The sequence below is a fragment of the Ranitomeya imitator genome, chromosome 6 (assembly GCF_032444005.1).
Source record: "Ranitomeya imitator isolate aRanImi1 chromosome 6, aRanImi1.pri, whole genome shotgun sequence".
Classification (NCBI taxonomy): Eukaryota; Metazoa; Chordata; class Amphibia; order Anura; family Dendrobatidae; genus Ranitomeya; species Ranitomeya imitator.
Window position 1 is genome coordinate 13,775,389 of NC_091287.1, and position 15,124 is coordinate 13,790,512.

The window sequence follows — 15,124 nt, forward strand, 5'->3', positions numbered from 1 at the left end:
CCGAGTCCTGCCCCGGACACTTACAGTATATACACGGCTGCACCTACCTGCTCCCCATATTTCTGCTGTTCTTCCGCCTGTTTCCCCATGTGCAGCTGCGAAGAGACAAAAAGAATATACATTACTATATATTATATATATATATATATATATATATATATATAACATGTAACCACTGCAAAACCAGGAGGACAAGGGGTAAAGAGAATCTGCTTAAAAGATGTATAGAAATATTTTATCATAGTTCCATCATAACACAATAAATGAATCAGAAGAGTAGAAGTCACATAAAGACAGAAGAATTTAGAATGAAGGACTCGGAGTAGGTCAGAGGTCAACACAATAAAATGTAAGGATCAGGGAATCACATTCCTAAGTTAAAGCAAAGAGGGTTAAATCCCAGGGGTTAGAGATGTAACAATCCCTACTGATAATAAACAAGCAGCATATAATTATGTTTTAGGGATAAATGTCAACCAACTACCCAAGTATAGACAGGGGTAAACCTCTAATAAATGTGACTCAGCAGAGTGCAGCGGGAATGCTCCGTACCCATGTAAATCCTTGTGTGACCTCAGACCTTGCTGCTCCGACGCGCGTTTGGGGTGAGCTTCCTCCGGGGCCGTGACGGCGTGTGTGTATCCACCATCTTTTATATGCACCCATCAGCTGTGTATTAATTATGACCTAGTCGGCGGCGCATGCGCATATGATGTGAGCGCCGGAAGTTGCATCACCCACCCAGTTTCCCACTTGATGCGGGGAGGCAGGAAGTTACCGCTATGGCATCCGTAACCCGCACACATCTTGGGCGCTGGAAGGGATGCTCTGGGACGCAGGCGTCACGGGTGTGCGCACATGTCCATGTAATCACTGTAAGGGCTTAGGTGCAATACCACACACAGCCTGTGGTACAGCGGTGGTGCTGTTTAAGATAAAGCTGCCATGCTATCCTAATCCTGTAGAACGATCATCTCTGCTGGCTATAAATGCCGACTTCTGGAGACAAAAAAAAAACCTGCTTTAATCCTTTCATGATTGGCCGATCCCATCATCCCCACAGTGTCCATTTCTATTCTGAGCTGATGCTTTCATCATCAGTATTTATGGACAGACGGCTTTGATTTGCTATGAAGTTTGGTGGCAGAACGGGATGGAGGAGAGTTGAAGAAAGTTTAAAAAAACAAAACAGAACAGAGCTCTTGGCAGAGCATTCCTGAATGTGGGGGAGTCAGGACAGCCGCAGGTGGGCGGCCATTCAGCTAGCAGCATCTATGTGTATGGGCAGCTTTAGGGGCAGGCGCCATCTAAATACCACATCCAGCTCCGAAGATGCTGCGTCAGCTCTTCAGCTGGTTCCATGCATCCACCCGACATGTCACGTACCAGTCACATGTTGGGAAAGGGTTAAAATACAGAAAGCTGAGGGGGTCGTCACAGTTGTACCAGATCTAGACTGTACTTGACATTTTTCCTGCGCTGATACATTGGAACAAACTGTCAGGACAGGAGAGAGGCTTCTGTGCAGACATGTAATTACACATTGGAGCAGCCCATCAGCTGTGAGAAGCATCGGGTCAGGACGCGCTTTCAGTCTCTGGGGGTTTCTATTGACTGACAGTGGTGAGAGAGCGATGCAAGGATTTATATGAAGTTTTATTTCGGCTATGCCCGGGCACCGCAGGGCCACAGAACTCACATGGGCGATGGATGCAAAGTAGTAAATCTTCATCTGCACCAACTTCTTCCAGTCCTTCTGGATCTTACCAAGAAGTGAGGCCGTCTCAGAGTTCTCCAGGGCTCGGCACGCTTCCTTGTAATAATCCACCACCTGGCGAGAGGAACACCGGAGATGAGGAGGAAGCTGGCGGGGCACCGGGATCGGGCACACGGCCTCACCGGCATCTCACCTGAGCGCTGATCCGAGCCACCAGGAAACTCTTCCTGTTATCCAGCATGGACTTCTCCAGCAGACACTCCTGGGCCTGACCCTGGGGAGAGAACGGCACAACACGGTAAGATGGACGGGCCCAAGGTACCATCCAAACGTGCGTCCACCACGGTGTCCCTGATGCTTCTCTAGGACGCCCAATAATTAAGAAATGCTCACCAGCATGAGGTTTATGTTGAGGTTCAGGATCTGGTGACTCATGTCCACACTGTAAGAATGAGGGAAGTGATCCCGCAGGTAGGAGAAGGCTCCGGCCGCACACTGGAAGTGAGTGCACGAGATCTTCATCCCCTGCAAAAAGGGTGGAGTGATGACTGACAGGCGGAACAAATGAGGAGTAATGATCATCACGGACAGGAAGCACTGACCTCTTCAGAGACCCTCTTGTCCATAGCGCCCAGCATGGAGTGCAACGCGCCTGACGAGACAGAAGACATTCAGTCCCAGAACAGCACTCGTATCACATCGCCATATACTGCCCCGGCATCACAGCGCACCACCATATACCGCCCCAGCATCCCAGCACACCACCATATACCACCCCAATATCCCAGCACACTACCATATACCGCCGCAGCATCCCAGCGCACCACCATATACCACCCCAATATCCCAGCGCACCACCATATACCACCCCAATATCCCAGCGCACCACCATATACCGCCCCAATATCCCAGCACACTACCATATACCGCCGCAGCATCCCAGCGCACCACCATATACCACCCCACCACCATATACCACCCCAATATCCCAGCGCACCACCATATACCGCCCCGGCATCCCAGCGCACCACCATATACCACCCCAATATCCCAGCACACTACCATATACCGCCGCAGCATCCCAGCACACTACCATATACCACCCCAATATCCCAGCACACCACCATATACCACCCCAATATCCCAGCACACTACCATATACCGCCATAGCATCCCAGCGCACCACCATATACCACCCCAATATCCCAGCGCACCACCATATACCGCCCCGGCATCCCAGCGCACCACCATATACCACCCCAATATCCCAGCACACTACCATATATAACGCCGCAGCATCCCAGCACACTACCATATACCACCCCAATATCCCAGCGCACCACCATATACCACCCCAATATCCCAGCGCACCACCATATACCACCCCAATATCCCAGCGCACCACCATATACCACCCCAATATCCCAGCACACTACCATATACCGCCGCAGCATCCCAGCGCACCACCATATACCACCCCAATATCCCAGCGCACCACCATATACCGCCCCGGCATCCCAGCGCACCACCATATACCACCCCAATATCCCAGCACACTACCATATACCGCCGCAGCATCCCAGCACACTACCATATACCACCCCAATATCCCAGCGCACCACCATATACCACCCCAATATCCCAGCGCACCACCATATACCGCCCCAATATCCCAGCACACCACCATATACCGCCCCGGCATCCCAGCGCACCACCATATACCGCCCCGGCATCCCAGCGCACCACCATATACCGCTGCAGCATCCAGCGCACCACCATATACCGCTGCAGCATCCAGCGCACCACCATATACCGCCCCAATATCCCAGCACACCACCATATACCGCCCCAATATCCCAGCACACCACCATATACCGCCCCAATATCCCAGCACACCACCATATACCGCCTCGGCATCCCATCGCACCACCATATACCGCCGCTGCATCCCAGCGCCCACCATATACCGCCCTGGCATCCCAGCACACCACCATTACCGCCCCGGCATCCCAGTCCAGCTCCATATTCCGCCCCAGCATCCCAGTCCAGCTCCATATAGCACCCAATATCCCAGTACAGCTCTATATAGCACCCAATATCCCAGTCCAGCTCCATATAGCACCCAATATCCCAGTACAGCTTCATATAGCACCCCAATATAGCTCCATATAGCACCCAATATCCCAGTACAGCTCCATATAGTACCCAATATCCCAGTACAGCTTCATATAGCACCCCAATATAGCTCCATATAGCACCCCAATATCCCAGTACAGCTCCATATAGCACCCCAATATCCCAGTCCAGCTCCATATAGCACCCCAATATCCCAGTCCAGCTCCATATAGCACCCAATATCCCAGTACAGCTCCATATAGTACCCAATATCCCAGTACAGCTTCATATAGCACCCCAATATAGCTCCATATAGCACCCCAATATCCCAGTACAGCTCCATATAGCACCCCAATATCCCAGTCCAGCTCCATATAGCACCCAATATCCCAGTCCAGCTCCATATAGCACCCCAATATCCCAGTACAGCTCCATATAGCACCCAATATCCCAGTCCAGCCCCATATAGCACCCAATATCCCAGTCCAGCTCCATATAGCACCCAATATCCCAGTACAGCTCCATATAGCACCCAATATCCCAGTACAGCTCCATATAGCACCCCAATATCCCAGTCCAGCTCCATATAGCACCCAATATCCCAGTCCAGCTCCATATAGCACCCCAATATCCCAGTCCAGCTCCATATAGCACCCAATATCCCAGTCCAGCTCCATATAGCACCCAATATCCCAGTCCAGCCCCATATAGCACCCAATATCCCAGTCCAGCTCCATATAGCACCCAATATCCCAGTCCAGCTCCATATACCGTGTTTCCCCGATAGTAAGGCACCCCCGAAAGTAAGACGTAGTGGGGGTTTTAGCGGGGTCGGCTAATGTAAGATGTACCCCGAAAGTAAGACGTAGTAAATACCGTAGTGCTGAGTAGTGTCGGGGTCGGCCGAAACTTTATGGTTCCCAGGGTCTGAAGGAGAGGAAACTCTCCTTCAGGCCCTGCGATCCATATTTAAGTGTAAAATAAAGAATTAAAATAAAAAATATCGCTATACTTACCCTCTGACGTGCCCTGGTACTAACCGGGAACCTTCCTTCCTTCGAATCAGCGCTTCCAGGACCTGCGGTGACGTCGCGGCTTCTGATTGGTCGTGCGAGCGGTCGCGCGACCAATCACAAGCCGCGACGTCACCGCAGGTCCTGGAAGCGCTGATTCGAAGGAAGGAAGGTTCCCGGTTAGTACCAGGGCGCGTCAGAGGGTAAGTATAGCGATGTTTTTTATTTTAATTCTTTATTTTACACTTAAATATGGATCGCAGGGCCTGAAGGAGAGTTTCCTCTCCTTCAGATCCTGGGAACCATCCAGGGATACCTTCCGATACTTGTGTCCCATTGACTTGTATTGGTATCGGTATCGGCGATATCCGATATTTTTCGGGTATCAGCTGATACTATCCAATACTTTCAAGTATCGGACGATATCGCTCAACACTAGTACGGTAGTAAACTGTACGTTGGAAAAAAAAAATGCAGCGTTTTTTTTTCCAATGTAAGACATACCCCGAAAGTAAGACATAGTGGGCCTTTTGAGTGGTAAAAGAATGTAAGACACTGTCTTACTTTCGGGGAAACACGGTAGCACCCAATATCCCTGTCAAGTGTCTGGGAAGCTGAGATATGAGGAGCCGTTTTCATCAGTACTGGACCACTCTTGTCTATTCACTATAGAGGGCTTTTGAGAAATGTTATGGTAAAAGCAATGAGGGGGAGTCGGGACCCCTGTATTAGTTGAGGAGTGCAGCTTGTTAAGGACCTGTCGGACTCCCGATGGATGTAGAGGGCCAGTACACAACCCCCATGATGGACGAACCATAAGAAGGCATCGTCTGAACTCTACCACTCCACCAGTCAGGGTCTCCTAGAAAACATCTGCGGCCCCTCTAACATGTCCGGGAGCCCCCCATAACCTACCCAGATTGTACAGGACACAGGCCTGCTCGTACTTGATATCAGCGTGCGACACTGACTTCCCTGAGAAAATTTCCGTCCTGAGGAGGAAAGCGACATGTTACCTACAGATTACATAAGTCAGCAGCAGAGCAGCGCTAAGCCGTCCACAGTGCCCGCCACCTCCGGCTGCCACCGAGAGGACAAGGCAGGACGCAGCGATGGATCATGGATTACACACAGGCCGGGGGTTTACTGGCGCCAATCTAAGGCACATGACACTTCATCATCGTATCTCCACTTGCTGTCAGTGAATGGGAACTGCTCTCGACTTATCAAAGCTGAGGATTTGTTACACTGTATCAGCAGCACACACCTCTCTCCTCCATTCGGCACAACATGATACATTACAAGTTCTCGTCTCTGAATTTAAGTAGCAAAGTTCTCGTTCAGTGACAGAAAGCAGAGATAATGAAACAAAAAACTGTACTGAAAGGTATATAAACATGGAGACCCCTTCCCTCCATCCGCAGCCCCTCGCTACCTGTAATGACCGGTGTCTGCGGGTCACTCACCACGTGATGGGCACAGCCGCCTCCTGCTCGACACCCATGGGTATGCGACTCTGCAGGTAATGGAGTTGGCCAAAGTACTTGCGTAACACGCTGCATCCTTCGAAGTCTCGGGGGACATTCACGGAGCTCTGAGGGGAGAGGGGGAGATGATTAACGACGGACAGGGGGCAGCGCGGTGCTGCAGGGGGTCCGCGTGCGGTGTACGGACACTGCACAGCCTTTCTCCGTCCTCACCTGTCTCAGCTGCTCCAGCTTCTTCAGCTCCTCGTTGTAATTTTCTGGATTTTCACCGTAATTCTTCAGAACAAACTAAAAAAAAAGGTAAATAAATAAATTACAGATATCAGCAGCCCCCCGATGAAAACACACGTGCCCTGAAGGGCTGGATGCCGGCCTGTACTATTCTCACAGCTGAGTGTTTGCTGCAGCAGCGGGCACAGGCTTGTGGATGAGCACCGCTCCTTTAAGAGACAAATGCCTGGGTGCTATATGCAGATGCCCCCGATGGCATCAGGGCGGGCCGCAGCCTGGCAGTTATTACTGGGATCACACGGAGCAGCCGCAGCTTCCTGCAATGACTATTCCGATTCTCTGCCGCCGGGACTCTATGGCCACTTCTAGAAGGATCCGCCATCAGGAAACCTTCTCCCTCATCTGCACCAGATCTCTGCTGACTGTCAGTGAATGGGACGTTCTACATTACACTCAATGACTGAAGCAGTGACCAAACACAGCTGAAGGTTTGTTACAATTGTATCCAGTAAGCACAATCCTCCGACTCCCGACTGATAAACTGTGACCTGCCAGCAAGCACAGAAATACAACTCCCAGTCTGTGGCTGTCTGGGCATGCTGGGACTTGTAGTTTTACAAAACTGGGAGGATAATAGGGATGGCAGACAAGAAGGGGAAGAAATGTAAAGAAGCGATAAAAAGATGGCGTCCAGAGCAATCACCGAATACAGCGACCCCGAGCCCTCCAAATACTGCACCCGAGACTCAAACCACAGCGCCCACCGCCACCAGGGGGCCCCGACAACCGCCCACCGAACTTAGAGCGGGCCCTGACAACTGCCCGCAGCCCCGACAACCGCCCACCGCACTCAGAGCGGGCCCTGACAACTGCCTACCCTACAAAACACCATCCTCCATATTTTTCACTTCAGCCTAAAGATCGTCTGAGGCGTCATAAGGTGAGCGGAGGGGTCAGAAGGGATCAGAAGGGATCCCCCCTCGGGAGTTCCTCTGGCCTGCCACGCATCCCTCTCACCCCCTCCATCACACCCCTGTAAGCCCCTCTGATCCCCCTCTCTCTCCCCCAGGGGCCCCTCTAACCCCCCTCCCTCACTACTCCTGGGGCCCCTCTCACACCCTCCCTCTCTTCCCCGGGTGGCCCCTCTCACCCCCCTCCCTCAGTCTCCCGGGGGCCCCTCTCACCCCCTCCCTCACTCTCCCGGGGGCCCCTTTCACCCCCCTCCCTCACTCTCCCGGGGGCCCCTCTCACCCCCTCCCTCTCTCTCCGGGGGGCCCCTCTCACCCCCTCCCTCTCTCTCCCGGGGGCCCCTCTCACCCCCTCCCTCTCTCTCCCGGGGGCCCCTCTCACCCCCTCCCTCTCTCTCCCGGGGGCCCCTCTCACCCCTTCCCTCTCTCCCCCGGAGGCCCCTCTCACCCCTTCCCTCTCTCTCCCGGGGGCCCCTCTCACCCCCCTCCCTCTCTCTCCCGGGGGCCCCTCTCACCTCCTCCCTCTCTTCCCCGGGGGCCCCTCTCACCCCCCTCCCTCTCACCCCCCTCCCTCTCACCCCCCTCCCTCTCTCTCCCGGGGGCCCCTCTCACCCTCCTCCCTCTCTCTCCCAGGGGCCCCTCTCACCTCCCTCCCTCTCTCTCCCGGGGGCCCCTCTCACCCCCCTCCCTCTCTCTCCCGGGGGCCCCTCTCACCCCCTCCCTCTCTCTCCCGGGGGCCCCTCTCACCCCTTCCCTCTCTCCCCCGGAGGCCCCTCTCACCCCTTCCCTCTCTCTCCCGGGGGCCCCTCTCACCCCCCTCCCTCTCTCTCCCGGAGGCCCCTCTCACCCCCTCCCTCTCTTCCCCGGGGGCCCCTCTCACCCCCCTCCCTCTCACCCCCCTCCCTCTCTCTCCCGGGGGCCCCTCTCACCCTCCTCCCTCTCTCTCCCAGGGGCCCCTCTCACCTCCCTCCCTCTCTCTCCCGGGGGCCCCTCTCACCCCCCTCCCTCTCTCTCCCGGGGGCCCCTCTCACCCCCCTCCCTCTCTCTCTCCCAGGGGCCCCTCTCACCCTCCTCCCTCTCTCTCCCGGGGGCCCCTCTCACCCCCCTCCCTCTCTCTCCCGGGGGCCCCTCTCAACCCCCTCCCTCTCTCTCTCCCAGGGGCCCCTCTCACCCCCCTCCCTCTCTCTCCCGGGGGCCCCTCTCACCCCCCTCCCTCTCTCTCTCCCAGGGGCCCCTCTCACCCGCACCCCCGGGGGCCCCGTTTCTCCGGCCCCCTGCTCCCCTCATTGTCCGCTGCTACTCCGCGGGCCTCACTTGTTTCACCGCCTGGTTGAAGCCGAACTCCCCGGCCTCCTTCAGGTCCAGCCATATCATGGGCATCCGGGGCACGGCCTCCATGCTGCGGCTCCGGGGCTGCGTCACCCGCAGGGACACACGGCCGACACCGCGATCAGTAACTCCCTGTCACACGACGCGCAAGGCTTGCCGGGAAGTGTAGTCCTCCGGGGTGACGTCATACGGCCGCTCCCGGGTGTCAGCTGCTGATCACGTGTGCCGCACGTCCTGCTGGGAAGTGTAGTTCTCCACCCCACAGGTTCTGGAATAGAGTTGTGCAAATAACAGTAAATCTTCGGGAGAAGTGTGACCCTCCGAGAACTAAACGGCACCAGACCGCATATTAAAACAGAAAACCCGTACTAGTGTTCAGGCACCACTATATGTAGTGCGCATGCGCGAACTCCGTGTGGCTGGATGGTGGTCCTGCTCTGGTGGACTCCGGGCGGAAGAGGCTGAAACCGAGTCCATTCCTTTAACTAACAACGTGTGACTGAACCTATATTTACACATAGTGTGATTGTGTGTCCCCAGAACTCTGGAACCACAGGGACACAAGCACTGGGGGGCTTCCAGGGCCCCCTCCCATCATTACTAGGTCCAGGGCAGTAAAGCGCCCCTCAAAGGACCCCAGACTGTGATGAGGACTGTAATCTGGAGTCTGCACTGTAGACGCAAACGTCCAGAGGACAAGGCCACCGATTATGGTAAAAGACCAACACAGCTGAAAGGGAAAGGCCCACGATTAGGGTATGAAACCTGCCCAACCTTAAAAAAAGACCATCCAGTGCCAGAGGAAAAGACCGACCAGTGCCAGAGGACAAGACCGACCAGTGCCAGAAGAAAAGACCGACCAGTGCCAGAGGAAAAGACAGCTGAGTCCTAGAGTAAAAGACCGACCAGTCCCATAGGAAAAGACCGACCTGTGCCAGAGGACAAGACCGAACAGTGCCAGAGGAAAAGACCGACCAGTGCCAGAGGAAAAGACCGACCAGTGCCAGAGGAAAAGACCGACCAGTGCTAGAGGAAAAGACCGACCAGTGCCAGAGGAAAAGACCGACCAGTGCCAGAGGAAAAGACCGACCAGTGCCAGAGGAAAACACAGCTGAGTCCTAGAGTAAAAGACTGACCAGTCCCATAGGAAAAGACCGACCAGTGCCAGAGGAAAAGACCGACCAGTGCCAGAGGAAAAGACCATCCAGTGCCAGAGGAAAAGACCATCCAGTGCCAGAGGAAAAGACCATCCAGTGCCAGAGGAAAAGACCGACCAGTGCCAGAGGAAAAGACCATCCAGTGCCAGAGGAAAAGACCATACAGTGTCAGAGGAAAAGACCGACCAGTGCCAGAGGAAAAGACCATCCAGTGCCAGAGGAAAAGACCGACCAGTGCCAGAGGAAAAGACCATCCAGTGCCAGAGGAAAAGACCATACAGTGTCAGAGGAAAAGACCGACCAGTGCCAGAGGAAAAGACCATCCAGTGCCAGAGGAAAAGAACGACCAGTGTCAGAGGAAAAGACCGACCAGTGTCAGAGGAAAAGACCGACCAGTGCCAGAGGAAAAGACCATCCAGTGCCAGAGGAAAAGACCATCCAGTGTCAGAGGAAAAGACCGACCAGTACCAGAGGAAAAGACCGACCAGTGCCAGAGGAAAAGACCATCCAGTGCCAGAGGAAAAGACCGACCAGTGCCAGAGGAAAAGACCGACCAGTGCCAGAGGAAAAGACCATCCAATGCCAGAGGAAAAGACTGACCAGTACCAGAGGAAAAGATCGACCAGTGCCAGAGGAAAAGACCATACAGTGCCAGAGGAAAAGACCGACCAGTGTCAGAGGAAAAGACCATCCAGTGCCAGAGGAAAAGACCATCCTGCGCCAGAGGAAAAGACCATCCAGTGCCAGAGGAAAAGACCGACCAGTACCAGAGGAAAAGACCGACCAGTGCCAGAGGAAAAGACCATCCAGTGCCAGAGGAAAAGACTGACCAGTGTCAGAGGAAAAGACCGACCAGTGCCAGAGGAAAAGACCATCCAGTGCCAGAGGAAAAGACAGCTGAGTCCTAGAGTAAAAGACCGACCAGTCCCATAGGAAAAGACCGTCCAGTCCCAGAGGAAAAGACCATCTAGTCCCAGAGGAAAAGTCCCCCGAATCCCAGAGGAAAAGACCATCCTGTCCCATAGGAAAAGTGCGCCGAATCCCAGAGGAAAAGACCGTCTAGTCCCAGAAGAAAAGTCTGCTGAATCCCAGAGAAAAAGACCCGTCCAGTCCCAGACGGAAAGACCGCTGAGGTCCAGAGCAAAAGACCACCCAGTCACAGAGGAAAAGTCCGCCGAATCCCAGAGGAAAAGACCATCAAGTCCCAGAGCAAAAGACCGTCCAGTCCGAGAGGAGAAGTCCACCGAATCCCAGAGGAAAAGTAGTCCGCCGAATCCCAGAGGAAAAGACCGTCCAGTCCCAGATCAAAAGACCAGCCAGTCCCAGAGCAAAAGACCGTTCAGTCCCAGAGGAAAAGACCCCCAACTTCCAGAGGAAAAGACCGCCCAGTCCCATAGGAAAAGATTGCCCAGCCCCCTAGGAAAATACCACTCAGTCCCACAGGAAAAGCCTGCCTGGTCCCAGAGGAAAAGTCTGCCCAGTTCCATAAGAAAAGATCACCCAGTCCCATAGAAAAAGACCACCCTGGCTCAGATGAAAAGACCGCCCAGTCCCAGAGGAAAAGACCGCCCAGTCCCATAGGAAAAGACCTCCCAGTCCCAGAGGAAAAGTTCGCCGAATCCCAGAGGAAAAGGCCATCCAGTCCCAAAGCAAAAGACCGTCCAGTTCCAGGTCAAAAGACCGTCCAGTCCCAGAGGAAAAAAACGCAGAGTCCCAGAGGAAGAGACTGACCAATCCCATAGGAAAAGACCATCCAGTCCCATAGAAAATGATCAATCACTCCCATAGCAAAAGATTGTCTAGTCCCAGAGCAAAAGACTGCTCAGTCCCATAGGAAAAAACTATCCAGTGACATAGGAAAAGACCACGCAGGCTCAGAGGAAAAGACCGCCCAATCTCAAAGGAAATGACCACCCAGTCCCATAGGAAAAGACCGCCCAGGCTCAGAGGAAAAGACCACCCAGTCCCAGAGGAAAAAAACAGCGTCCCAGAGGAAAAGACCGACCAGTCCCATAGGAAAAGCCTGTTCAGACTGAGAGAAAAAGACCGCCCAGTCCCAGAGGAAAAAAATCACACAGTTCCTGAGGAACAGATCGCCCAGTCCCAGAGGAAAAGATCGTCCTGTCCAAGAGAAAAAAAAACGCTGAATCCTAGAAGAAAAGACCAACCAGTCCATAGGAACAGACCTTCCAGACTGAGAGGAAAAGACCGCCCAGTCCCAGAGGAAAAAATTGCCCAGTCTCACAGGAAAAACCGCCGAGTGCCAGAGAAAAAGACCGCCCAGTCTCATAGAAAAAGACCGCCCAGTCCCAGAGGAAAAGACCGTCCAGTCCCAAAGGAAAAGACCGCCCAGTCGATAGGAAAAAACGTTCAGGCTGAGAGGAAAAGACCTCACAGTCCGAGAGGAAAAGACTACCCAGTCCCATAGGAAAAGCCTGTCCAGACTGAGAGGAAAAGATCACCCAGTCCCAGAGGAAAAGACCGCCCAGTCTCATAGGAAAAGATCACCCAGCCTCTGAGGAAAAGGCCGCCGAGTCCCAGAGGAAAAGACCAACCAGTCCCATAGGAAAAGCCTGTCCAGACTGAGAGGAAAAGACCGACCAGTCCCAGAGGAAAAGACCACCGACTCCCGTAGGAAAAGACAGCCGACTCCAATAGGAAAAGATCTTCCAGTCCCATAGTAAAAGACCGCCCAGTCCCATAGGAAAAGCCTGCCTGGTCCCAGAGGAAAAGGCCATCCAGTCCCAAAGCAAAAGACCGTCCAGTTCCAGGTCAAAAGACCGTCCAGTCCCAGAGGAAAAAAACGCAGAGTCCCAGAGGAAGAGACTGACCAATCCCATAGGAAAAGACCATCCAGTCCCATAGAAAATGATCAATCACTCCCATAGCAAAAGATTGTCTAGTCCCAGAGCAAAAGACTGCTCAGTCCCATAGGAAAAAACTATCCAGTGACATAGGAAAAGACCACGCAGGCTCAGAGGAAAAGACCGCCCAATCTCAAAGGAAATGACCACCCAGTCCCATAGGAAAAGACCGCCCAGGCTCAGAGGAAAAGACCACCCAGTCCCAGAGGAAAAAAACAGCGTCCCAGAGGAAAAGACCGACCAGTCCCATAGGAAAAGCCTGTTCAGACTGAGAGAAAAAGACCGCCCAGTCCCAGAGGAAAAAAATCACACAGTTCCTGAGGAACAGATCGCCCAGTCCCAGAGGAAAAGATCGTCCTGTCCAAGAGAAAAAAAAACGCTGAATCCTAGAAGAAAAGACCAACCAGTCCATAGGAACAGACCTTCCAGACTGAGAGGAAAAGACCGCCCAGTCCCAGAGGAAAAAATTGCCCAGTCTCACAGGAAAAACCGCCGAGTGCCAGAGAAAAAGACCGCCCAGTCTCATAGAAAAAGACCGCCCAGTCCCAGAGGAAAAGACCGTCCAGTCCCAAAGGAAAAGACCGCCCAGTCGATAGGAAAAAACGTTCAGGCTGAGAGGAAAAGACCTCACAGTCCGAGAGGAAAAGACTACCCAGTCCCATAGGAAAAGCCTGTCCAGACTGAGAGGAAAAGATCACCCAGTCCCAGAGGAAAAGACCGCCCAGTCTCATAGGAAAAGATCACCCAGCCTCTGAGGAAAAGGCCGCCGAGTCCCAGAGGAAAAGACCAACCAGTCCCATAGGAAAAGCCTGTCCAGACTGAGAGGAAAAGACCGACCAGTCCCAGAGGAAAAGACCACCGACTCCCGTAGGAAAAGACAGCCGACTCCAATAGGAAAAGATCTTCCAGTCCCATAGTAAAAGACCGCCCAGTCCCATAGGAAAAGACTGCCCAGTCCCAGAGGAAAATACCTTTCAGTCCCAGAGGAAAAGACTGCCCAGTCCCAGAGGAAAATACCTTTCAGTCCCAGAGGAAAAGACTGCCCAGTCCTGTATTAAAAAACCGCCCAGTCCCAGAGGAAAAGATTGCCCAGTCCCAGGGGAAAAGATTGCCCAGTCCCAGAGGAAAACATTTCCCAGTCCCAGAAGAAAAGATTTCCCAGTCCCATAGGAAAAGCCCTCCCAGTCCCATAGGAAAATGTCACCCAGTCCCATAGGAAAAGACTTCCCAGTCCCATAGGAAAAGACCTTCCAGTCCCTGAGAAAAAGACCGCCCAGTCCCAGAGGAAAAAAAATACTGACTAGTCGCATAGGAAAATACTGCCCAGTACCAGAGGAAAAGACCGCCCAGTCCCAGAGGAAAAGATCACCCACAGTCAGAGGAAAAGACTGCCTAGTCCCATAGCAAAAGACCACCCACTCTCATAGGAAAAGACCGCTCAGTCCCAGATGAAAAGACCGCCCAGTCATAGAGGAAAAGACCACCCAGACCCAGAGGAAAAGACTGCCCAGTCCCATAGGAAAATACTGCCCAGTACCAGAGGAAAAGACTGCCCAGTCCCAGAGGAAAAGACCGCCCAGTCACAGAGGAAAAGACCGCCCAGTCCCAGAGGAAAAGACCATCTAGTCCTAGGGGAAAAAACCTGCCAAAGTTCAGAGGAAATTACGCTCAGGGAAAAAACTCTGTCAGATTTAGAAGAAAAGACCACCCAGGCTCACACAAGAGATCAACCAGGCTTAAATGAAAATTCCCAGGTTTAAGGGAAAATATCTGCACACGATCGGAAAAATACAACCCATACTCTAGAGCAGGGCTCCGCAACCTGTAGCTCGGGAGCCACATGTGGCTCGCGGCCCCATGAATTGTGGCTCGAGGCTGTCTGCCAGCTTGATGCATTAGTTCCAGGTCTAGCAAACAGGTATGAAGACCACATCTCAAAATGGTGAATTTTGTGAGTAGCCCTGCACAGAATTGCAGATATGGATGCACATTTACTGGTCCTAGGGGTTTAGAGATGTTTTAGGTATGGTACGCTGGAGGTTTGTACTACCTGTTAGAGGAGGTGCTCAAAGCTGGATGTGACAGTGTGTTGGGAGAATACTGAATGGGGGTATTGTGGGAACCCCCGGATCTCTGTGTACTGCTCTGGAGTGATTTCTGTGGAAAAGCTTTGGTTATCATTATACCTCTAATGGGGGCTTTGGTTGACACTACTTTGAAGGGGGTGGGAGCTGGATGTGGCT

The 15,124-nt window shown here is 53.3% G+C and overlaps 1 protein-coding gene across 1 annotated transcript in view; it reads right to left on the bottom strand.

Annotated features, from left to right (window-relative positions):
* PTPN23 (protein tyrosine phosphatase non-receptor type 23) overlaps positions 1 to 9,017 on the bottom strand; it is a 28,838-nt gene extending 19,821 nt beyond the window's left edge. The window contains exons 1-9 of the mRNA XM_069729170.1: positions 8,846 to 9,017; positions 6,546 to 6,620; positions 6,312 to 6,439; positions 5,761 to 5,837; positions 2,320 to 2,369; positions 2,111 to 2,242; positions 1,911 to 1,991; positions 1,700 to 1,831; positions 48 to 95 (exon numbers count right to left, since the gene is read on the bottom strand). Of these exons, the coding sequence (XP_069585271.1) occupies positions 48 to 95; positions 1,700 to 1,831; positions 1,911 to 1,991; positions 2,111 to 2,242; positions 2,320 to 2,369; positions 5,761 to 5,837; positions 6,312 to 6,439; positions 6,546 to 6,620; positions 8,846 to 8,929 (807 nt within the window). The 5' untranslated portion in view covers positions 8,930 to 9,017. The remainder of the gene's footprint in view (positions 1 to 47; positions 96 to 1,699; positions 1,832 to 1,910; positions 1,992 to 2,110; positions 2,243 to 2,319; positions 2,370 to 5,760; positions 5,838 to 6,311; positions 6,440 to 6,545; positions 6,621 to 8,845) is intronic.
* Positions 9,018 to 15,124: the final 6,107 nt, after the last annotated feature.